Source organism: Pan paniscus, chromosome 4, assembly GCF_029289425.2.
Source record: "Pan paniscus chromosome 4, NHGRI_mPanPan1-v2.0_pri, whole genome shotgun sequence".
Lineage (NCBI taxonomy): Eukaryota > Metazoa > Chordata > Mammalia > Primates > Hominidae > Pan > Pan paniscus.
The window spans coordinates 123,641,112-123,667,379 of record NC_073253.2 but is presented as its reverse complement, the minus strand read 5'-3'; the positions used below and the strand labels follow the sequence as shown (position 1 = coordinate 123,667,379).

Here is a 26,268-nt window from a genome sequence, read left to right as displayed (position 1 = left end):
CCAATTTATGTAAAGTTGTGATGATGTATTGAAGGAGCATGTAACTGAACTCTTTCCCAATAGGCTGATCACTGTGGTCCTACTGAGTTCCCAGTCCTATAGATGTGTATCCACGATGTAAAATGCATGTCTCCATTCCCCATTCACTTTATGCTTCATAGATCCATATTAAAATTACCAGAGCCAAGTTTACCAGACATTCTGGCATTGCATGGCTTGTTGGAATAATATTTTCCAGAAACACATGGCAGTTCTAACAGAATCTTTTCCTTCTGGATTGTAGATATAAATGAATGTGAAAGCAACCCATGTGTCAATGGGGCCTGCAGAAACAACCTTGGATCTTTCAATTGTGAATGTTCGCCCGGCAGCAAACTCAGCTCCACAGGATTGATCTGTATTGGTAAGATTCATACACAATACTGATGCTTCAATTTCACTGCCAAGATAAGCACAGATCTCAGGCCTTACTATGGATAAAAACAGAATATGATTCCAAAAAGCAAAGAATTACACATTACATTAGTTGTTTTTACTCAATATCAATATAGAGGTAAAACATAATAGCATTAATTAGGCAGCCTATTCAATTTTTGTTAGATTCTAGAAATCTTCCTTTTATATAAGTAGATATATTATGCTATAACTTATAATCATTTCCATACCACACACATATGTATATCCGTTACCCTAAAAATGCCTTGGGCAGCAATATAATCAAATCTCTGCTCCATACTTTTTTATAAACAAACTTCAATGGCAAACAAAAAATGTGATGAAATTTGGATTCAGTTAACAGGACAAGAATTTGAAGCTTTTAAACACATAGAGGGAATTTATTATTTTTTCTTTTTTCCATCAATCATAAATTTTTGGGCTCTAAGGAAGAGAAGATAACTGTTCTCTTGCATTTGGAAATCTCTAGGGGAAATTATTCTAAAACATCTAAACTAACATCTTTCAATATGTCTCAAAACATTTAAAGTCAGTTCTTGATAATGGCATGGGATGTATATTAAGGGAGATTGATCTGTTACTGCAAGGAAAAATCCAGCACATAAAAGGGAACAAAACTGTCCCAGTAATTTTTCCCTACTTCTAGCCTCTGTGGTTCCATTCACTAGGCCTACACAGTTCACATCATTAGCTAATATCCACCTTTAAAGTGAACTAAGTATATATTCCAAATAGGAAGATATTTCAGTTTTACATAGTGCCAAATTAACTGGCAGTTTTTATTATCTAGCCAAAATGAATCTTTAGTTTCATATTTGTTGAAGACAATAGCTTTTTCAGTATTATGTCTGACATTAATCATATTTAGCTGGATGCTAGAGTACCTGTTTGTTACATAAAGACAAATGACCAAGTCCAAAATTATCAATGAAAACCTTCTCTTTGGAAACACCAGCTCCTCGTTTCCCAATGAGGTACAGCTGGTGAAATCTGAGCCTTGTTCAGCTCTTCATATTAGGAAATAGACTGCCATCTGCCTGGGGCATTACTTTTTTTCTTATAGAATTCCGGGCTGGGTTGGGGGGTGGTGGGGTGTGTGGGTTGGATCCACTAAAGCAGAAATATTTTTGCTAAGCCACAATTTCCAATTGAGATGGAGTCATTTTACTATGCAAAGGAAATGAATTCAGCATTAATCAATTAATGTCTCAGAAAACTAAATCTGCATGCCACTTGAGCATCAAAGATAGTTAGTTTTTGCCTCATCATGTAGACTTCCATTATTTTGGCCTTTTGCCCTTATATTTATTAACTAAACAAGAACAAAGACTTTTTTACCCCCAAGTCTTTATGTCATTCTTCCAATTGCCAACAACTAACCACCACCATATTTTTCTCAGCCAGTGTATTGTGTGCTTTCATTTATTGTGATTAAATTTGAATATCCCAGTGTAGAGCGGCTCAAAATGAGATTTCCCTAATATTTTTAAAGTTTAGACATTATTTCATGTACTTTTTTATTAAAAGAATCTAGTTGAAAAAGAAAATAACAAATAGTAAAATATACACAGGACAAGTCATGAATGTATAATAGGACTGTCAGTGGCTCTCATCAGTGGTTAGCCTGCAACTTTCTCTTCCACAGGTCCAGGTCATTACATTTTGAAATTTCATGATGTGATTACTAATTTAAAATTACATTAGATTATATATGAATTAGTTGGATACTATGAATATTTAAAGATCTAGAATCTATTTTTCAAGCTTTCTAAATATAAATTAATCTTCAACTATTCTGCAAACTGCTTAAAAAGACTATGGTGTTCCGGTTGAATATGGTTAAATATAATAGAACAATGCATTCGATTAATATTTCCTGCATTATACTGCTGTGGTTTGATGGTTCTATATAATCCAGACCAGTTTCCCTCATCTTTGGCTTGGGTCTGCGCTCTGTCTTCAGCTTGCATGGATATATGGCTGTGACCACTCTGCTGTCAAATCCAATGGTCTATTCTCATTCCTCACCTTAGATTATTAGCAGTATTTGTCACAGTTCATTAATCATTTTCTCAAGAAATTTTGCATTTTTGGCTTTCCAGGCACAACTATCTTCTTCTTCTTTCACTTTTATGGCACATTTTCCCTTTCCTTTACTGAGTCCTCCCTATCCTCCTAACCTTTAACCTGAAGTGTTCCGCCAGTCTGTCTTTGGACCTCTGTTTCTCTTTCTACACTCATCCTCGAGAGCCTCTGTGTTGACTCTCACATTTGTCACTCTAGTTGATAATGAAATTCTAGGCCTCAACCTTGCCACCAATTCCAGATTTGTGTTTCCAACTGTCTGTACAGTGTCTCCACTTGGATGGCTCATCGATATCTCAAATTCCCATGTCTATAACCAAATTCCTGCGTACTGGCTTGAACCTGAGTCTCCCAGGAACATTTCCATCTCAGCAAATGGCAAATTCATTCTTCTAGCTGCCACCCCTTAAAACCTTGGCAGCATCCTTGATGTCTTTTTCTCAAGCTGTATATGAAAGTCATCAGCAAACCTATTGATTGCACTTGAAGTTTATCCATATTTCAACCCCTTCTCACGATCACCACACCAACCCCCAATCCAAGTCACCATCATTTCTCTTCGTAATTACTACCGTAGCCTCTACCTTACCTTCTTTTCCTCATAATACACTCAGTTCTCCACATAGCCACCAGGCAGCCCTTTTAAAACATAAATCAGAGCATATTTCTTTGTCCAGGAACTGTGTCTAGGAAATCCTAGGCTTCTCATTTCATTCAGTAAAAGCTCAAGTCCTAACCGAAGCCTGTACTCCCCTCATGATCTTGCTCCTGCTGTGACCTTGTTTCCCTGTGCCTCCCACCCCCTCAGCCTGAGCCAGACTGGCCTACTTCCTGCTCCTGCGTCAGACACATGCCCACCTGAAGTCCACTGATCTATCTGGCAGGAATGTTTTTCTCTCGGGTTTGCAGGGTTCTCTTTATGTCTGTATTCAGATGCCACATTGTAAGTCACAATTTCTCTGACCATCCTAGATAAAATAACAGTCTTTCTCCTGTTTCTCCCCTCAAGCTAATTACCCTGCTTTATTTTTTGAGAGTTCTTAACTAATTCCTGACTATCTACATCTGTATCTCAGTTGTGTGTGTGTTTGGGGGCCGGGATGGGCATACACACACAACAGTGGGTCAGTGGGGAGACAGGGAGGGAGGATGGAGGAAAGGAATCAGAGAGAGAGAAGGATGAGCCTGTAGGAGGGTGCAGGGTGCTGTCAATGGATTTGTAGCTTTTCAAGTGTTGATACAGCACCAGCCTAAAGAATCACAGTGCTACAGAGTGAGGGCTTTGGAGTCAGACTGCATGGGCTTGAATCTTGATGCTGACACTGTACTAGCTGGGTGACCTTGGGTAAATTGGTTGACCTCTGTATGCCTAAATTTTCTCATCTGCAAATTGTACATAATTCACAGGGTTGTTTTAATGAGTAAATAAATTAATACATAGAAAGCCTTCCAGTTCCTGTCACTATCTTGATAAATCTTAGCAATAACTGTTGTTTATCTTACTTAAAATGATGACAACCAAGGTGATAAATCAGAACTAGTCCAGGTCATTAAAAGATCATTTAAATACACAGTAGCTTTACACAAACATCTCTGTTTCCTCTGTGCTATGGAATTTACAGATGTAAATCTATAACAAGCCTGTAGTTTGAGAACTGACACAAATGCTTCTCTACAGTTTTATCCAAACTGAACATTCCAGCCAGAGTGAAAAAGCAAAGTGACTGTCCAGCTCTTTTTCACACCTTTGCCCTGTAACTTTTTATTCAGTACAGGAGAGAATTGTTTTGTTTCAACCTCTGTCTTGGTGTTTGGGTTGTTGGTAACTTCTTGTGTTTCCTAGGGAATCAGAAATTACTATTTCTGCCATCATAGGCCCATGGTTTAATTGTAATTCCCTTTCTGTGTTTGGGGGCAGGGGGTATTTTTGTTGTTGAATTTAGAAGTAAAAACTTTTTTTTTTTTTTGGAAGACAGGGTCTCACTGTGTCACCCAGGCTAGAATACAGTGACACGATCTCACTGCAGCCTCTGCCTACGGGGCTCAGGCAATCCTCCCACCTCAGCTTCCTGAGTAGCTGGGACTACAGGCATGTGCCATCACTCCCAGCTAATTTTTGTGTTTTTTGTAGAGACGGGGTTTCACCATGTTGTCCAGGCTGGTCTTGAACTCCTGGGCTCCAGCGATCCGACTGCCTCAGCCTCCCAAAGTGCTGGGATTATAGTCATGAGCCACTGTGTCTGGCCAGAAGTAAATTTTATCTGTACATATTATTAAAATGAATTTTCAAATAAATACTATAGGAATACACTTATTCTTTGTTTTCTTCCAAGTCTTAATGCCACAATATGCTGTTGAGGTTTTGGTAAAGTGTTTTCCACATCACTCACATCAGAATCACCTGAGGAATTTGTCAAAATTCAGATTCCTGGGCTGCATACCGGGAAACTTATGAATCGGCATTTTAACAAGCGTCTTGGTAATATTATGCACACTTAACTGAGAGCCACTGCTCTACAAGGAAAACATGACATATGATTTGTTTTAGCCAATTAGTATTTGCCATATCAGCTTTGACTGGATTCCTTATCACTGCTTCAAAATCAGTTAACAGTCATTTATTATTTGTTCATTTGAAAAACTTTTCATTATGCCACCAAAAATATACTAACCATTCGTTATTCCCTTTAATCCACATAAAATAAAAATTTTAAAGTGCATAATATTTCACTGGATACTCTACCATTCAAAAGGAAGAACAAATTTGATGTGGAGTCAGTCTAAAACGTTAGGAATGGTTATCTCTAGAGGGTTACAGGTGATTTTTACATCTTCCTCATACTTCTCTATTTCTTCAAATTGTTTACCATAAGTATGATTTACTTTTTGAACTAGAGATAAATCTACACACAGACATACACACATTTTTTAAGTGCCTGAAAGAAAATACATCAGATATTAGCCCTGGGAATGCATTAGTGAGGGTTTTATAAGTGATGTTTATTCCTTCTTTGTTTTATAGGGCTTTTTCTTTTAAATTATTCATCAAATAATTATCTTCAGCTGGAGAAATATTGGCCTTTGCATAACAGAACATACATTGTGTGTGAATTATTTAGTAGGGACTTAAGGTAGAAGGAAAAGGATTTTATACGATAAAATGTTAAATATCAAAGCATTTGTCATTAAGGATATATCTTATGAATACTTTTCACACAAGTAATGGTCTTATCATGTTGTTATAGTATGTTAAAAGAAAAAAAAAAAGAAGGGCGGGGCGCAGTGGCTCATGCCTGTAATCCTAACACTTTGGGAGGCTGAAGTGGAAGGATTGCTTGAGGCCTGGAGTTCCAAACCAGACCAACCTGGGCCACATGGCAATGCACTGTGTTTCTGAGTACCAGCATAAAATCTTGGACAACTCCTCTTAGAATATCAATAGATATAATTATATTAATTACCATATTATGTGAGAGAGATACATAGTACAATATTTTATTTACATATATGTAATATACCATATTTGAATGCAGGTACATGAAAGTGTTTTCAAAGTACATGCTATTAAAAGTTTTTTCTTTTTTTTTTTTGAGACGAAGTTTCGCTCTTGTTGCCTAGGCTGGAGTGCAATGGCACAATCTTGGCTCACTGCAACCTCTGCCTCCTGGGTTCAAGCGATTCTCCTGCCTCAGCCTCCCGAGTAGCTGGGATTACAGACACCTGCCACCAAGCCTGGCTAAGTTTTGTATATTTAGTAGAGACGGGGTTTCACCATGTTGACCAGGCTGGTCTTGAACTTCTGACCTCAGGTGATCCACCTGCCTCGGCCTCCCAAAGTGCTGGGATTACAGGCGTGAGCCACTGCACCCAGCCCCACTATTAAAACTTTTAAAGTATTCTTTTTTTTTTTTTTTTCTCTGGTGGAGATGGGGTTTTGCTATTTTCCCAGGCTGGTATCGAACTCCTGGGCTCAAATGATCCTTCCTCCTCAGCCTCCCAAAGTGCTGGGATTACAGGCGTGAGCCAGTAATCTTTCTTTTTTAGAATACTGTAACAAATGCCTTTTGTGTACACAGCTGAATTCTATTTTCTTCAGAGGTAAGAGCTCCCCAACCTTTCCTGTTCCTTTTCAGACAGCCTGAAGGGGACCTGTTGGCTCAACATCCAGGACAGCCGCTGTGAGGTGAATATTAATGGAGCCACTCTGAAATCTGAATGCTGTGCCACCCTCGGAGCCGCCTGGGGGAGCCCCTGTGAGCGGTGTGAACTAGGTAGGAGCCTTATTGGGAGCTTCTGGGCTTCTCCTTGGAAACTTCTCCTGCCACTAGGACACCTCTTTCACTACGCAGTTCCTTAGTGAAGAAGGTCAGAGATCATTTACTTTTGCTAAAATGTTATCTTCCCTGGCTAATGTTTTTTACCTCTTAAAATGTGTATTTGTTTTATCCTGGTACATAAGCAGGCCTTCCAAATATTTTAACATGGAAGGGAATCAGCTAGAATCTATCTGCTAGATGACTGTATCCTCTGGTATCCTTGTTTGCGTGGTGGCTGTTTTCCTCAAATATTTTGTTTACTTTTGTTTTTTTGAGACAGAGTCTCGCTCTGTCACCAGGCTGGAGTGCAGTGGCGTGACCTCGGCTCATTGCAACCTCCACCTCCCGGGTTCAAGCGATTCTCCCGCCTCAGCTTCCCAAGTAGCTGGGACTAAAGGTGCCCGCCACCATGCCCAGCTAATTTTTGTATTTTTAGTAGAGACGGGGTTTCACCATGTTGGTCAGATGGGTCTCCAACTCCTGACCTCAAGTAATCCGCCCTCCCAAAGTGCTGGGATTACAGGCGTGAGCCACCGCGCCTGACCTGTTTACTTTTAACTCAGTTGTCAATGTGACAGCAAAAAGAAATTGTAGGAAAAATTATGAGAATCTCAATACAGGTCAATACCAATGCAGTTACCACAGAAAGTCATGTGCCCTACCGAATGAAGAGGGGACAATGATGTCCTTGGACCCTAAGACCCTGCCTTGCAGTTTTTATTTAGTTCCATTTAGATTTCATTATACTTCTTCTTGAGCATACCATGGTTGTATTTTATTCTATAATGAAGTAAAATTTGTCCTGTTGTTACAGATACAGCTTGCCCAAGAGGGCTTGCCAGGATTAAAGGTGTTACGTGTGAAGGTGAGTGTATCCTTCCTTGGAAGATACTATACATCTTTTGAGCAGTAAGTAAAATTAACATTCACTCTCAAACTTTGGAGATATTTATCATTTTCAAAAACCTTGACATTTCAATAAAAATACTCGATGTAATCAACAAATGCTTTAGCATAATTCTCTTAGGAAAGAGCTTAGAGTTTCCCATTTCTCCTCTTTATGGAGTTGTGTAAATTTCATGAAGACATCACTAGCCTTTAAGGCCCAGAACAGCTGGGAAAGGCACATGTCTGGGCCATGTTTTATGGACAGGCGAGGCTGTGGTAATTTTCACAGCTGGTACCTAGGAAAGCGGGTGGCTCGGTTGTGGAATATTTCTGTTTAACTCAAGTAATAATCCACATTGTATTGAATGTGGATTGAAAATGCTATACAGGAAGTAGGACCACACCTGCTTTTTCTATTTGTAACATCTTTGTTCCTCTGCTTGCTGCATTTCCCTGCAGATGTTAATGAGTGTGAGGTGTTCCCTGGCGTTTGTCCAAATGGACGCTGTGTCAACAGTAAGGGATCTTTTCATTGCGAGTGCCCTGAAGGCCTTACGTTGGATGGGACTGGCCGTGTATGTTTGGGTAAGATTCACACCCTCATGTATTCTATGTATAAAACAAGCCATGAATTTCCTGGTTTAAGCAGTGGCTAGTCCAAAACCACAAGAGTTTGTACTTGAGAAAACTTGCTTTAAATGAGATATTTAGGGGGAAATCACTAGAGGCTGTTTTAAAAGTGAATGTATTTATGCGAAATTGTTTCTGTTTCATGCCAAAAGTTGGGACTGCTCAAAAATCTATCTCAAAATCTTCCATTTCTTTAACCAGATAATTTAGACAGGTTCAGTCTTTCACACTGAGTTAATAGAGTAAGAATATGTTGAACACAGAAGGAAAGTTGGAGACTAGGATTTTAAAAGTTTACATTTGTCAGCTCATTGCAGCTACACCCTGAAGACAGTGGGGAAAGTCAAGAGCAAAGATATGTTGCTTCTGCTTGAAATCATTCACTGATCCTGGTCCTTCCTTTATTGCTATTAGAGTTTAAGTTTTCTTAATAGTTTATTTTTTAAAGATCTGTAGTGATGAATCTCTTTCTTTCAACAGCATATTATAGGAATAGTGATTTGACCTTTTTCTTTATTAGTGTCATGTTTGAACTTGAATTTCATGATTGAAAAAGAAATTTCTATTAATTTTCATTGTATGTAACAATAATTTTTCATTTACCTACAGAGTTTTTTTTCCCCCAATAAGCTATGGAACAGTAAATTTTTAGTTTATAAAAGAACTTTACATAGATTTGTATTTGAAATTTAGACATGTAGACAAAGCATAAATAATAGTGGTGGTGTATGCAATGACCTTTAAAGTATTTACATATCAGTGATTTTTAAAATTTACTGTAAGAAAAAAGTTTGCAATACCATACAGTTATTATAATTAAAACAGATTTCATTTTTAACTCAATTTTTGATAGCACATTTAAATCTGGATTGGAAGCATGACTGTAAAATCATACAAAATTATTTAGAAAACATAATATCCAAAGTACAAAAATAAAGAAAATTTCTTTCAGATTTTTAAATATTTTAAAAATTATCTTTAAGTGATCTACAATGTTTAGAAATAAGTATCATTTGAAAATGACAAAATATTCCCCCAAAACTATCGAAATTTTAAAAAAAGAAAATGTCAAAAATAATAATATCAGTATGACCAAATGACTAATGAAATCAAGTTACCTTCTATAATGAAACGCTATAATATATGAAGATATATCATTGATTGTAAATTATTACTCAGCAAAATAAATTTTCAATAACATTATTCAAAATTATGGCTGGGAGTGGTGGCTTACGCCTGTAATCCCAGCACTTTGGGAGGCTGAGACAGGTGGATCACCTGAGGTCAGGAGTTCGAGACCAGCCTGGGCAACATGGGGAACCCCCCCCTCCCCGTCTCTACTAAAAATATAAAAATTAGCTGGGCATGGTGATGCATGCCTGTAATCCCAGCTACTTGAGGGACTGAAGCAGGAGAATCGCTTGAACCTGGGAAGCGGAGATTGCAGTGAGCCGAGGTCGCACCGCTATACCCCAGCCTTGGCAACAGAGTGAGGCTCCGTCTCAAAAAAAAAAAAAGCATTTTTTAATATTCTAAGATGATATATTGGATTCTTCATCCTTGTACTTTGCTTAAATGCTTTTGTCACCACTTGAATTATGCTATATTAATTAATTCTGTCTGGGGATGTGAGAAAGTTTCAAGAAGCAACTGGCACATGAAAATGTAAAGTATTCTGAGAACTAAAGTTTTGGTAAATGCTCTGATAGAACCTCATCTGAATCAGGGATCCCAAACTCAGATGCTTGCAGGAGCCAAGCATGTAACATATAAATGAGTGACGCGACAACAGGGAGCAGTGGGGACTGCAGCAAACTTCAGAGAACATGGACCATCCAAAGGTTTCCAAATTCATATTTTAATTTCCATGCAAGGACAATCGCAGCATTGATAGGCCTTATGTGGCCAGTGTACTGACGTTTAATTCCTGATATAAATATAGAGTTCTCAGTAGTGTGCTGACTTTTAATTGCCGATATAAACATCCATAGAGGTCTCAGTATTAAAGACAGGATTGCTCTTCCTGGCTGTTATAACTTTTTACATGCATAGTTCAGATGCCTTTCCCCTCTCACCCTAGTTTATTCCAATAAGCTATGAAATGGTACATTTTTAGTTTGTCTTGAGCTTCTTGAGCAGGTTTCTTCAGTAACCTCACAGTATGACTCAGGCCAGAGTTCTTAGGCCACCTGTACTTATATAAGACTTTCACATCTTGAGAAGATTCTTACTTAGCTGCTGACATATGGGACGGAACCAGCTATAAGGAGACTAGCCCCTCAGAGCCCTGTGATAATGAGACGCTGGATTACTATCACACTTCACACTGGCAAAGCATGTGGCTTTTTGGTTTGTGTTAATGTAGATATATAAGACAGAATCACCTTCTGTAGATATCTACATTCAGTCTGCTGAATCAAAATAAACATTTACCACAGTTATTTTTTCTTTAAAAATAGGACTTTTTCTCAAGTAGCTGGGATTACAGGTACCCAGCACCATGCCCAGCTAATTTTTGTATTTTTAGTAGAGATGGGTTTTCGCCATGTTGGCCAGGCTGGTCTCGAACTCCTGACCTCAGGTGATCCAGCTGCCTCAGTCTCCCAAAGTGCTGAAATTATAAGCATGAGCCACCACGCCACACCTGGTCTGGGCAACAGAGTGAGACTCCATCTCAAAAGAAAGAAAGAAAGAAAAAAAATAGAACTTTTTAATTCCAGTACTCAGAAATGTAACTCATTACCTTTTAGAACTTGAAAGAATCAATATTGACAGTAACTAAAGTAGTAAACATTAATTTTTATGTGTACATTTCCATCAGGGATCTCATTCCCTCCGTTAGACAGTTTTCAGCTTCTGGAAAGGATTTAATGTCTTAAAATGTTCTTATCAAAGAAATCATGCTATTTGATTAAGGAACCCTTTCCAAACTCATTATCCATATTTGTAATTAAACAGCCAAGTGCTTTAGTATGATTTGAAAATATATCTATTTGCTAACAGATGAACATGTTATTTATAGACCATTCTGGTCTACTCTATTTTTAGATGTAGGCAACTGTTTATAGATATTCTAAGGTCCTGGCTAGCACAGGCTAAGCACTGAAATGTTGGTCTCTTTTGAAGTTGGAGGGAAAATGTGACATTTAAACAAATAATTGGTCCCTTAAAAAGGAAAATTCACATAATCCAGGGAAAAACCATGATGCAAAAGGTAAAGTTGGCAGGAGAAAAAAAAAAACTTTAAATGTAATAATATTATAACACTTTCTTTTGTAGTGATCTTAATAGTTGTAACAAATTGGCAAATAGATTATAGCCGATCATTTACTGTTTATGAATGAGATCTGACAGGGCTGCTTAAAAGGCACTTGAAGCAATTCTCTGAACAGGAAGAATTATCATTAAAATTATCTTACTTTTTCTAAAGTGAACAATACAAAAAAGGAATAATAGACATGAAGCAGTCATCTCATGAGAGGACCTTTTCTTCCTGAGGGTTTCTTGTGAGAATTAAGACTGAAGAGGATCTCACCTTTGTTCTCCTTAAATGACTGTCATTATGGAGTCCATTCCAGGAGGTCAGGGACTGCATCTTGCCCACCAGTACACCGCAAGGGTCCTGCATGATGCCTGGTGCTGAGCAGACGCTTGACATGTGACTGTTCAATGGATGTTTCAACTCATTCTCACCCTGTGATTTCGCTCTCGGTGTAGATATTCGCATGGAGCAGTGTTACTTGAAGTGGGATGAAGATGAATGCATCCACCCCGTTCCTGGAAAGTTCCGCATGGATGCCTGCTGCTGTGCTGTCGGGGCGGCTTGGGGCACCGAGTGTGAGGAGTGCCCCAAACCTGGCACCAAGGAATACGAGACGCTGTGCCCCCGCGGGGCTGGCTTTGCTAACCGAGGGGATGTTCTTACTGGGCGGCCATTTTACAAAGGTAAACTGCCTGCGGCCAGCGCCTTGGTCCTTCACCAACAGGAAGCCTTCGACATTCTCTGAGAATTGGTTTTGCTTTAAATGTTTGACTTCCCACTTTATTTTCTCAGTTAAACTTAGGTTTTGTGACCAATGTTTTGTCCCAAGAGTATAAATCCCCTCTATAAGATGGCATTGAAGTAAAGAGATAAAACAGATTGCTTATCTTTCTCTTCTACTCTTTGTTCCTCTACAACCGGAGATGTCGCCCTGATAGCTGCATCTGTAGCAGAAAGTTACCTATTCCCACTTATCTTTATAAAACAAGTAGTGAGAAATAAAGGGATCAGAACTCTTTCTTAAGCATATAGAATCTTTGGCCGGGTGTGGTGGCTCACGCCTATAATCCTAGCACTTTGGGAGGCTGAGGTGGGTGGATCACCTGAGGTCAGGAGTTCAAGACCAGCCTGACCAACATGGTGAAACCCCGTCTCTACTAAAAATACAAAAATTAGCCGGGCGTGGTGGCACGCGCCTGTAATCTCAGCTACTCGGGAGGCTGAGGCAGGAGAATCGCTTGAACCTGGGAGGTGGAGGTTGCAGTGAGCCGAGATTGTGCCATTGCACTCCAGCCTGGGCAACAACAGTGAAACTCTGTCTCAAAAAAAAAAAAAAAAGAATATAAGATCTTTTTCACCATATTGAAACTTCCTGTGTGATATCAGTGTGATCACTGAAACATTTAGTAGCCCTGTTTTTTACTTGGATGCATTACTGTTGTCCATCATGATAGATTTTTAACTTAAAGTGATGGACCTAATCGTTTATATCAACCGGCTCTACATTCTGGCTTCATTCTGCTTTTAGACATCAATGAATGCAAAGCATTTCCTGGGATGTGCACTTATGGGAAGTGCAGAAATACAATCGGAAGCTTCAAATGCCGTTGCAATAGTGGCTTTGCTCTAGACATGGAGGAAAGAAACTGCACGGGTAAGATGGTTCTGCTGTTTTATTTGATAAACTCTGGCTGTCTTTCCTTTACTCTGTTTGAAAGGACTGCCCTAAAAAGCTAATCCTCTCATTGAGAACATGAAAATTTTTATTTATTTATTAATTTTTTTTAGAGAAAAGATCTCACTTAGTCACCCAGGCTGGAGTGCAGAGACATGATCATGGCTCACTGTAACTTCAAACTCCTGTTCTCAAGTAGTCCCTCCACCTCAGCCTCCCAAGTAACTGGGAGCACAGGTGTGCGCCACCATGCACAGCTAATTAAAAAGTTATTTATTTATTTTAAGAGATGGGGTCTCACTTTGCTTCCCAGGCTGGTCTCAAACTCCTGGCTTCAAGTGATCCTCCTGCATTGGCCTCCCCAAGTGCTGTGATTACAGGCTTGAGCCACGGCATCCAGCTCTGTAAATTTTTAAAATTTCTTTTCCCTACACTTAAACCAGTTCTCCAAATAAACTCGTTGTGAGATAACTGCAAAACATCATGAAAATGCTGTTTGTTTTATATTTAGGAACAGCATACAAATATGATTTTCAAAATATATGACTACTAAAGAAATACAGTCATTAAATCCACAAGAATTATATAAACTTGAGTAGTGTTCTCTTAAAGATTTTAAGGTTTGTGATATAGAAGTTATTACTTCTTTTCCTCATCTGTGAACAGGAATCTTAATATTAGTTTTCAGTCACCATCCATACCCATAACATTCTCTTTGAACAAGATGCGAAGTTCTAACTTTTTCTATTAGTATACCATGTTGTTCCAGACCCTTGAGCTGTGTCTTCAGGATCTCGTTCTCAGCACTCTCTTTGTTCGTATTCTCCATGGGATTTCCCCTTATCGCACTCCCTCCTGCCTGCTCCTTCTTCCTGACCTCACAGCCGCGTCTTTCTTGGCTCTTTCCTGTGCCTCCTCAGCCAAGGCTATCTCTGAGCTTTTCACAGCTGTCCATCTGGCCTTCTGAAGTCCTGCTGCCTTGAAGTCTGCTCAAGCCCTGTGCCAGTCTCCAGAGCTTCATCCCCTCACCTGTTTTCTCCACTCTGGCTGCTGCACTTTGCTGGGAGAGTCTGAGGAGTGCTGCCTGAGATTACTGCATTCACCTCCAAGTCCTCGAAGCTGCTTGACAACACTCATATTCACCTCCATTCATCACTTTCTGAATTCCTCTCAGCACTGCTTCTAAACCTCTTCCCTGACTTACATGCCCTCTCCTCTACCCTCCACCCCCATCTATTGCCGTTCTCCTTCATTGAGAATAAATCTGATTGCCTGCATCCTTCTCACACAGCCTCCTCTCTAGTGATAACATCTCCTTTATCCCGCTGGGCATGGTGGCTCAAGCCTGTAACCCCAGCACTTTGGGAGGCCGAGACGGGCAGATCACCTGAGGTCGGGAGTTTGAGACCAACCTGACCAACATGGAGAAACCCCATCTCTACTAAAAATACAAAATTAGCCGGGCATGGTGGTACATGCCTGTAATCCCAGCTACTCGGGAGGCTGAGGCAGGAGGATCGCTTAAACCCAGGAGGCGGAGGTTGTGGTGAGCCGAGATCATGCCATTGCACTCCAGCCTGGGCAATGAGAGCAAAACTCCATCTCAAAAAAAAAAAAATCTCCTTTATCCCCCACTCCCTCTCCTCCGGTGACAGAGAATGAGGTGTGATGCTCTCCCTGGATTTGGGGTTAACTCCTCTTTTCCCTCCTTCCCAGCTCCTGCTCTGGGTTGTCTCAGCAGGTTCGCTCCTCTCTCCTCTCTCTAGCATCTCCTCTTCCCTGCTTCCTGTTCCTCAACTTATACACAGGTTCAAAATATCTCCTCAGCCCTCTTTTCTCTCAAGCTACCATCCCGTTTTCCTGCTGGTAAGTCACACCCCTCTCTTTCAACCAGCCATTTGTCCTGTAATTTTGACTTTTGCCCTCTGTCACTCAGGCACATACACGTATACTCATCTACTCTTGCAAAACATCTTTGTGGTGTTAAAACATCTCTCCTGGACCTCTGCTTGCCAAATCTCTCCTTGAGATTTTCTTTTCTCTTAGTTTCTGTGGTATTTTCCGGTCTTCATCATCCTTCTATGCAGATGATATTTCTTCTCTAACCTCTACAGATTCTTCTTGCCTTTCCCATTTCTTGGGTGTTGCCAGAGTCCTCTACTCATCGTCTTGCCTCTCAGAGTTTCATCTACCATCATGACTTCAGAGATGGCCTCTGCTGAGCTGACTCCCAGACCCTGTCTCTAACTCTCTCTGTTCTTCCTGAGTTTCACTCCCACATTTATAACTTCCCATCTGGAAAGTTTGTCTTTGTTTTGATCTTTCTTTGCTCTTCCCCCTACCCTGTACTTTATCCTACTAGGGACTTCCCTGTGTGCATTAGGAGTATAATTTTGAACAGGATTGAAGCCTCCAATTGAATTTTGACGTCTCTCTCTCCCAAAGTGAAAAAGTTATGCGAATTCTTTCATTAAACTGGCTATTTCAATTACCTGTGATATTTCTTCAGACAGAGGCAGGTTAAGCTCCTCAGGAAACAGACTCCAAGGCAGAGATGAGCATTCAGGAAGTTTATTGGGGCTTGCTCCTGGGATGAACAATGAGGAAGGGAAGGGAGGAAAGCAGAAGTGGGCAGAGAAAGAAATGGGGCTGTGATGCAGTCCCACTGAAGTCCTCAGCCCATGCCACTGGGAGTTCTGGAACTGGGATGGCCCATCAGAGTTGCCTTGAGTAGGGCATGGAAGCCATGCAGTTAGGTACCTGCAAGACCAATCTTGGGATACAGCTGCCCAGGGAATGGGAGAAGAGGTCCTCTTAGAATAGTGGGCATCTGAGGGCTTTCTGCCAGCGACACTACCAATAGCTGACGGGGAGGGGGAGTAAGTCCTTCTTTCCTGAAGAGGGACCTGGGTGACATGTCACAGTATCTACTATATCACAGACTCCTCCAGGATCTCCCAACCTGTTAAGTTCCCACGGTCAAATCCCTCACTGCCACAACCCAGGTTAACCATCCAAGCAGGGCTGGATTGTGTAACTTCCCACTGAACAACTTCCACTGGTATAGGCAATCCTGGTGCTGGATAAAGAAGCTCAGGGTTCTTCCAGTTCTGACCCCACCTCTTCCTTTGTTGTGAAATTAGCCAAAGTTGCTTAATGTCTCTAACACATTGACAGGGCTGCATTGCTCTGGATATAATGTGAAGTTCCGTGGAAAATTGTTGGCTCTCATCTTCACAGCAGGAAGGGCCGGTCTCCTCCCGTGCTGGGGGCTTTTAGTAATCCTACGGGTCCGTCCTGTACCCACACTCATTGTCAGCCTCTCCAGTCCAGCCAATCTGTGGCTTACTGCTCCCTGAAATGCTTCCTTTCTCTTCACCGGTGCACTTCATCTCTTGCCTCTCTATTCTGTATCTTTAAAGCTAGCATTTCTGTACAACCTTCAAGAACCAATTCAAAAGCCACACCCTCCAAATTACCAATTCTTAGCAGAGAAGTTTGCATATATATATATAGAGAGAGAGAGAGAGAGAGAGAGCACTTTCTATGAGACAGGCACTGTTCTCAGCACTTAACAAATATTCATTTAACTCTATGAGGTGGATTCTATGACAAATAAGGAAATTGAGGCGCAGAGAGACTAAATGATTTTCCCAAGGCCCTGTTCTCAGTAGATGACAGACTGGGATTTGTAGCCAGGTATCTGGTTCTAGAATCCACACTGTTTATACTATGGAACTCCCACCACATCACATTAGCCAAAGATTGTCCCTGCTCCACCCTAGAACACATTCCTCATATGGCTCTTAACACCAGTCCTAGATACTGATAGATAGAAAGAAAATTAATATACATATTTTTAGCTACTTAATTGAATCAATAAATTCTGTTAATATGTTTGTTTAAAAGAAAGTATTTACATTTTTTTGCATGGCCAGTAATGAGGGAAATAAATAAAGACTCCTGTAATTGGAGAAATAAATACAGAAAAACTAAGTAAAAGCTGGCAGAAAGCAGAGACTGAGACCCCCCTCTCAAGAGAACATGCACAAATTATGCACTAAATCCTGTGATTTTAAAACTTCAAAATTAAGTTCATCAAAATAAAGAGATCGTGGTGGGGCATTTTTCCCCACTGACAGATATTTAGATTAAAAACTTTTGATTTTTGAACTAAAACATTTGTAAATAGGCCATGTTTTCTTAAACGTATTTTATATAGACATGACTTCTCTATTAAAAATCTTAGTTATAAGCATAGGAGATTTCTCAGAGAACCCTGTGTTTGAGAATATAGATGCTGAAGATTATTTACTGTAATATATAAAAAGAGGAAACAAACTCACCCACACAGTCCTCAGGTGTTGGTGACAGCTCATGTCACCAAAGGGCTTACTAAATCAATAAGCTCTTTACATCTTGAATATGACACAAAAACACAAATTGGGGCACACACCATGGCCCTGCCCTATGTGTGCTCTCTGGCTCAGGGTTGGTCCGTCGTGGCTGCCTGTCTCTCTGGGGTTTGCCAGTCCCTCCTGCACAGAGACAGGGGCCCTGCCTTCACACACTGCGACCTGGGGTGGCATGGGCTAGTGTAGTAGACCAGCACTGTCTTCCAGTCACACATGAGGTTTCATTCCATGGGGGCCTGGCTGCCTCATTTACCACCTGCCTCATTCAGCCCATACCACAGTTGCAGGGTTCATCCTTCTGTTAACATTTCTTTCTTTTTCTTTTTCTTTTCTTTTTTGAGACAGGTTGTCCCTCTGTCACCCAGGCTGGAGTGCAGTGGCGCCATCATACATTGTAACTCCGTGCAGCCTTGACCTCTTGGGCTCAAGCAATCCTCCCACCTCAGCCTCCCCAATAATTTTTTTTTTTTGTAGAGATGGGGTCTCCCTACATTGCCCAGGCTGGTTGCAAATTCCTGGTCTCAAGCAGTCCTGCCTGGGCTTCCCCAAATGCTGAGATTACAGGCATGAGTCACCATGCCCCCCTTTTCTGTTAGGATTTCTAAGCCACAAAAACAAATACACAATTCAGAATTTTTAAAGGTGAAAAGGCACCACTTGCCTGTTGGCGTGGCAGTTTTGGCAGTTGGGGAAAGGAATGTGCCTCAGGCCCCAGGCCCTTCTATCTGGGTCTACTGAAAACATACCCTTGTACTGTTAGCCAGCAATTTCCCCAACTTTTCAAGCATGCAGCACCTTCACTTGGAAGGCCAAGTCTATCTCATTCAATTTTTAAATTTCTTTTAAACCCTGTGAATTAGACATCGACGAGTGCAGGATTTCTCCTGACCTCTGTGGCAGTGGAATCTGCGTTAATACACCAGGCAGCTTTGAGTGCGAGTGCTTCGAAGGCTATGAAAGTGGCTTCATGATGATGAAGAACTGCATGGGTAAGCACCGTGAGCTCTTCCTCGCCAGCTTGAAACCATACTAGCACAGACTCATTTGCGCGCATGACCTTTGCTTATCTCTGGGCTGTGAATGGCATGTGTGGCCAGGATCTGTGGTGAGAGAGAGAAGAGATTTAAATGTCAGACAGGAAATGCGCTCCTGGATAGCTCTCAGGGAGCCCCAACCTCTTGGCGCCTTCATGGCAATGAGATACTCAGATTGGATCCTGTGTATCCATAGAATCTAAAATCACACAGACTGTTTACTTAGGTGGGACTAATTTAAAATGTATGGCATCGTGTGGTGGCCCCAAGATTTGTATTCAGTCATGCCAATCCCATGTTATTGCTCTTATTTGTGTACTATTACAAACTCTTTTGGTATTCCCAACCTTTTAGCCCACTGTTTAATTTTCAGTACAGTATAAGACCTACCTCATAGGATATAGTAGGTTATAAGTCTAAGATTTTCCTTCACCCTGATTAGCGTTATAGACACCAGGATAACTGACAACAATATATCGTGAGTCCGTGGTGATATAAAGCAAATATTATTTATTTCTACCCCTTGTGAGCCTGCTGATTTCATGCATTTAAATTTCTTGAAAGCTTACTACCTTTAAGAGTAGAAATTTTAGTTTTTCTGTTGGCCGTAGGAAAAGTGAGGAAAGCGTTATCCCATCTCCTATGAAGCATCTCTCTTACACTAACTAACACTCTCACATCAGATAATATTCTTTCTCCCACGCTGTATGTGTGAATATTTTTCCCTCAGAGTTCTTTAATGGATCTCACGTTTTTACCTTTCAGACATTGACGAATGTGAACGTAACCCTCTCCTTTGTAGGGGTGGCACCTGTGTGAACACTGAGGGCAGCTTTCAGTGTGACTGCCCACTGGGACACGAGCTGTCACCATCCCGTGAGGACTGTGTGGGTGAGTTTATCTCCTCAGCACATAAACCTGCCCAGCACAACTGGTAAAGACCAGGGATCAGTTCTGACAAACCTGTTGTTTGAGGAGCACATGAAATCTAGCTTATTAAAAGGTGGAAATTGAGATTCCCTACATCTGGATGCAGGCTGTGTCTTTAGTGGATGCTTGGGTGACACACTCGAATAAGCTGGCATTCTTCTGGTTGGCCTCTTTTTTTATTACAAGCCACGTGATTGGTCCCTGTGTGAGGAGCCCTGTGGAAGTCCTTGTGGTCTCATCCTCCATTAGGAAAAAATGGGAAAGCTACTGTGTGCGTTGTGCACCTTTGCCCAGCATCTTCCCATCCACTCGGCAGACTCCGCTCTACGCCCCGTGCCTGCTCACGATCGGCTTGCACATGTGTGAACATGGCGCTCCCTTAACCCACTTCTCATGGAAACACTGGGTTTCCTCATTTGCCCTGAGCTCTGTAGGGATGCCAGAAAGGATATGAGAAGACTAATGACTGGTCTTTGGGTGTTGCAACCTGTTGCTTTTCACAATACATGAAGATCTCTGGACTTACTATGTTCCTAGTATACTGGCTTTAAAACTTTGTTTTAGCCAGAAAGCATGTTCTTCATAGGAACTCTTTCTTAAAACTGTAAGCAAATAAGACAGCCTAAAATAGAACAGATTGCACACCAAATTTCAAAACATAATTTGAGCACACCTTTCCAATACACATATATTTATTTATAAGCTTTATGTATTGCTTTGCTAGTATATGAGGTGAATTTTGTCATAGATAAATAGATATTTTAAAATGATAAATGAAAAGGTTTTTATGTTCTTATTTCATTTTAATAGCGGTACAAAAGGCTTTTTCACACTAATAATTGCAGAATATTTATTCATGGTTGAACATATTGAGGTATAATGAGTCACAGATCTAAGTTTACTTTGTTACTTAGTTTTCATGGATCTTACAGCTTAAAAACGTATCCCCCAAAGGAACAATGCAGAATATAAAATATATATTTCTGTATAATATACACTTAGTGATCATAAGCATAAACCCATGCCATATAATCTTCTTGGTTATTTTGAGAATTTGGAATAAATTTCTTGTTATATCTGATTATATTGTACTGTTTTTTACCTTACCTTATACCTGACAAGTAGTTTACATAAGGAAGCGTATCACTCTGCCATTTTCTTCTGTTATCTTGTGATTACATTATTGGTACTAGTTTATTTTTAAGGCACCTGCCCATATTATAGGGGTTAGTTTATTTTTAAACAGGCAGTGTGATTTGTAGATTACTATCCCGACACACAAAACATAACACAGTGTAAACAATTAAATACATGAGGGCCCTATTGTCATGCCTCTGTCTTGTGGAACCATCAGTCTTCCACCAGTATACTTCAAATCATGTAGGCAACACTTCACCATCTAATATAGACCAGGTGAGCGTGCCAGTGTAAGTTCATATATTAAGTAGTATTTAGCTTCAGTTCTGGCATATGTGAAATCTGTGTGGTCTAACATGATAGTCACTAGCCATATGTGGCTATGTAAATTCAGTTAAAATTAAATAACATTAAATATTCCTTAGTTATACTGTCCATATTTCCAGTACTCAGTAGCACATGCAGCTGTGTATTAGACCGCATAGATTTGGGAGCAGTTGCATCATTGTAGAAAGCTTTACTCAACAGTATTGTTGTAGATGGAAATAGAGAATCCAGCATTTTCTTTCAATCCCCCAGGAGAACATTTTACTTCCTCGCGAAGTACACAAACCCCTTTGGAGACCACTGCTCTGGTGAAGCACCTTTCTGATGGCTTTAGTGAGTGGACATTGTGTAAAGCATTACTTCTGTGTATCTTTTATAGATATTAATGAATGCTCCCTGAGTGACAATCTCTGCAGAAATGGAAAATGTGTGAACATGATTGGAACCTATCAGTGCTCTTGCAATCCTGGATATCAGGCTACGCCAGACCGCCAGGGCTGTACAGGTAAGGGGAGACCAAGCAGGCCTGAAACTCATATGTCTCAAATCAGCCTAGGAAAACTTTTGGCGCTGAATTATAATGAAGGCTATGCAAATCCTTTGTCCCAAAAATGAATGTAAGACTAGGGGCAGATCTCAGTTATTGTGTGATCTTGCAGCAGACTCACTCATCTTAATGTAGAAAATGCTCTAATCCCCACAGTTCTTCTATTTCTGAGTTAATCTTAGGGTACTGCACTTAAACATGGAATGCTGCCTAAAATGAAGGTGAAAGAACTAAGAAAGATAATGTTCAATCAACACACATAGTGGGGAGAAAAATTCAAAGCCACATTAGCATTATCTGTTTAAAAAGAAGAAAACTCCTTTTAAGGAAGCAGACCTGACAATATGGTTGCAATGCTGTTTTCACAGATATTGATGAATGTATGATAATGAACGGAGGCTGTGACACCCAGTGCACAAATTCAGAGGGAAGCTACGAATGCAGCTGCAGTGAGGGTTATGCCCTGATGCCAGATGGGAGATCGTGTGCAGGTATAGAAAGGAAAACACACAGGTTTTGTACATCTAACTAATTTTTTCTTGAAAATATGGCTCCAGATATTACCAAGTGGAACCAGATAGAAAACAAAAACATTTGAGATTGATGAACGACATTTTTATTTTCATTTGATGCTAATTTTGTATCATCAGACATTGATGAATGTGAAAACAATCCTGATATCTGTGATGGCGGCCAGTGTACCAACATTCCTGGAGAGTATCGCTGCCTCTGCTATGATGGCTTCATGGCTTCCATGGACATGAAAACATGCATTGGTGGGTATCATAAGAAAGGATAAACATTTATACACACACATGCACACACACCCACATGCACACACAAGTGTGATAAAAGGAAGGCTTTTTCAGTTGTTATTTTAAAAATTCAAATCATTTTACTAGAACTATAAAATCTCAGGAAGAATTACTTTTAAAAATCTCTAAAGGCGGGTAGTATATTTATCTACAACACGATGATTTGCGGATGGATTATATTTTAGATCTCGCCTGTGTATTTCAGTATTATGCTATTCAGTGTAGAAGATAGCTTTTAAATTACTGTGATGAACACATACTAAGATATTGAAAATAAATTTTCTAGATGTCAATGAATGTGACCTAAATTCAAATATCTGCATGTTTGGGGAATGTGAGAACACAAAGGGATCCTTCATTTGCCACTGTCAGCTGGGTTACTCAGTGAAGAAGGGGACCACAGGATGTACAGGTAGGTTTCAAGCTTGTGTTCTCTATATTTCAGCTTCTCAGATGTCAAAGGCCAACTTTCAACATCATTTGTTCTCTGGCATCTCTTAGACCGGTTACCTGCCACCAGACTATGACTGTGTGTGTGATGAGTGTGTGACCCATAGGATGTGTGATGGATTTGGCTGGTCTCTGTGGTAGCACGCTGTCTGAGCCACCCACCGCGGGGCTGGCTGCGGGCTGCGACAGAGTGAGTGAGTAGGAGTGCAGTCTGGTTCCCATGGCCCTGACCACTAATGGTCTTTCATGCAGCATCAGTCACTTTCTGAGTATGACTGCTGCCCACTTGGAAGACATTCATGTACAAAGAGCACCAAAAGACCCGGGGATCCCGGTTGCCATTTACCTCTGCACTTCTTTTAAACTAGTAAAAATTAATCAAGTTTCATTGAGACTCTTTCCCTTTCTTCCTTTCTCCCATCTTTTCCTTTCTTGTTTGCTCTTCTGTTTGCTTTTGTCTTCTCTTCTCTGTGCCCAAATTGCCTTTCTCTTTTTCCTCTCTTCACTTTCCTTCTTTGCTCACTTTGCCCACTTTGTCTTTTGTTCCCTTTCTCTACTACTACTACTAACTAGTTTTAGCCTTTTGCATGCAGGTGGGGCTAGGATGTGCCGGGGTCAAGGTTTTGGATCACATATTCCTCAGTGCTCAATTTAAGACTTATGTGTGATATTTTTTCAAGGCAGGTGGTGGAAGACTTAGGGTCCAACGCAGCCCTTAAGCTGACCCCTCTAGTAAGGGGCAGATTATAAAAGAAGGTGTTCTCTGCATGTTCACCACTGACAGGGTTGATGTGAAGCCAGTAGTGTGTGTGTGTGTGTGTGTGTGTGTGTGTGTGATTTTAGCATCTATAATATGTAATCGTTGAACTAGATAGAACACATTACTATTTATAGTCAAGAAAGCTTTGGAGAACCAAATCTACATAGGTTATACATACATATATAGGGATATGTGTGTGTGTATACAGACACACAAATACACACGCACACACACACACTGGTGAAAGCATCTGGCTACTTTCCAGATAACATTCCCAGTGAATATTTTTCTATAATCTCAAATAAGTAGAAGAAATAAAAATATACACCTAAATGAATAGTTTTTTAAAAATTCTGTAAAATATTTATATTGATTTTTTAAATGACAAATGATCATGTAATTTTAAAGAGAATAAACTATTACTTTTTTTAAAAAGTTAGATTCTTATCTTCATGAAAAATATGTAATAAATATCAATAGGAAGGAATAGCACCGTCTATTATTGGAAATAAGATTTCTCTTGATTTGTAATCGAATGTCCTCTTTATGGAGTTGTGTCTGAATCTGGGCAGGGAAGAAAGCCCCAGGATAATACACATACCTGCCAGGGAGCAACACTGCTGTGTGTCTCTCTCTTCTATTGGAAAGTGGCTGACAGTTGTTTCTAGGGAAGAACTTGTTTTATTAGGATCATGAATTTTCCAAGTCCTCTTGGAGCCTACAAAAATTAAAAATAAAAGTTAGTTAGGCTACTCTTTTCTCCATACGGTTGCATCTTTACTTTAAAATGTTACCTATACAAAAATATACTTGGAAGTAGAATTAATTAGTTTGTATTTTGATTTTCTTTTTATGAATTATGGTTTATCAGATGTGGATGAGTGTGAAATTGGTGCTCATAACTGCGACATGCATGCCTCATGTCTGAATATCCCAGGAAGCTTCAAGTGTAGCTGCAGAGAAGGCTGGATTGGAAACGGCATCAAGTGTATTGGTGAGTTTGCAAATGTAAATATCCTTTGCTGAGGCACAAATTTTTAAAGGCTCTTTTTTGCATGGTTGTAGAATCATGCTCTTCACTTTTATTAATTCCTTTATAAAAAGGTTATCTTAGTTGTAAGATAATTCCTGCCTAAGCATGTCCTTTACCCTTAATATAAATTATCAAAATTTCAACAGTATGCCTTGGCACCTGGTTTTTAATGTGTTTTTGTTCAGTAAAAATTGATATGCAGCTGGTGATCCAAACACAGCTGTATGATGAAAAATGACTAGTATGTTCTTCCAATCTTTTCAAAGAAGTAATCAGTGAGATTTAAAATCCAGTGGAATAAATGGAGAGCAGTGGAAAAGTTTTTTCAGATAACCTAAATTTTTAGTAAGTCATCAATACCACCATCTTATTGGAAAATAGAATTCTTCTTACAGGAAATTGTAAATGCTTTCTTGCATTCCAAGAGGTCTTATTTGAAGGAAAAAAACAGGCAAATTCTCCAAGTTTTATGGTTCTAAAGTCTAAGAAAGCCAGAGTCTAAGAAGTCTTTTATATCTGAGAGGGAAGGGACTAGAATATGCCCTGAGTGTCATTCACAGTTTTGTGTAATATGCTTAGTGTTTCACATGCCTTACAATAAAGCATTTTTCCAACTAGTAAGAATTTCTAGGTCAATTTAAAACAGAAAAGAAAGCAAGCTAAACTCACTTCCCCCTGATAACTTACAAAAAACATATAGGCCCTCAGTAAGGATTAAAGAATAGCTTTAAGATCTCTTACCAAAACTATAAGTTAATTTGAATATATACTTTTTTATCCATTCAAATATTTCATACTTATCAAAAGTTTATGTACTGACTATAGAATTTGAAGTATCAGAGCTTCCAAATAACTGCTAAATAACATCCTGCAATGGCTTAGTGAAGTGCCAGCCTCTAGTCCAGCCATCTTTCCAGGGTTACTATCATAACTTTTCAACCATACCCTCATTCCCATTTTCATAGCCCCATGTGCCTACTCTTTTTCTCTTTTTGGCCTCCCATTTTTGTGCTTCTTGTCCATCTGTCATTTTGGCCAACTATTGCAAAACAGCCTGCCTCTGATACAAGACATTCAGCTGTGTCCAGCCTCCTGTGCTCCAGGATATCACCCAAATTCATCCTCTCCTTTACATCTTCTTTCCTCTACTCTAGTCCAAACCAGAGAGAGTTTCTGTCTCTCTCACATGCCCTCGCTCTTCGTGTCTGCTGAATGCTAAAAGAACCCCCTCTGGTATGTTGGCTTGTTCCCTCTCTGGCCCTCCTGCAATCCATTCTCCACGTAGCAGCAGGAGGAAGCTTTTAAACCATGGATTCGATCTCTTCATAGTCTTCACTATAACCCATTGAATTCAGGAAAAAATTCAGCTTCCCTCCCTTGGCTGCGGGTTTCCACTGTCTCTCTAGCTTCATTGTCCATCACCCTCTGTCTGGTGCATTCTGCTTTGCCACTCTAACCTCCTTTCATTTTTTCAGTCACACTGAGCTCTTTTCCTCCTTGGTGTCTTA

General features: G+C 40.0%; 1 protein-coding gene across 1 annotated transcript in view; it reads left to right on the top strand.

Moving 5' to 3' along the window:
- Positions 1-26,268, top strand: part of FBN2 (fibrillin 2) — a 280,535-nt gene that overhangs the window by 180,550 nt on the left and 73,717 nt on the right. The window contains exons 20-32 of the mRNA XM_003826666.7: positions 284-403; positions 6,675-6,812; positions 7,672-7,722; positions 8,205-8,330; positions 12,093-12,320; positions 13,166-13,291; positions 18,588-18,716; positions 19,527-19,652; positions 21,535-21,660; positions 22,071-22,193; positions 22,353-22,478; positions 22,804-22,929; positions 24,599-24,721. Of these exons, the coding sequence (XP_003826714.3) occupies positions 284-403; positions 6,675-6,812; positions 7,672-7,722; positions 8,205-8,330; positions 12,093-12,320; positions 13,166-13,291; positions 18,588-18,716; positions 19,527-19,652; positions 21,535-21,660; positions 22,071-22,193; positions 22,353-22,478; positions 22,804-22,929; positions 24,599-24,721 (1,668 nt within the window). The remainder of the gene's footprint in view (positions 1-283; positions 404-6,674; positions 6,813-7,671; positions 7,723-8,204; positions 8,331-12,092; positions 12,321-13,165; positions 13,292-18,587; positions 18,717-19,526; positions 19,653-21,534; positions 21,661-22,070; positions 22,194-22,352; positions 22,479-22,803; positions 22,930-24,598; positions 24,722-26,268) is intronic.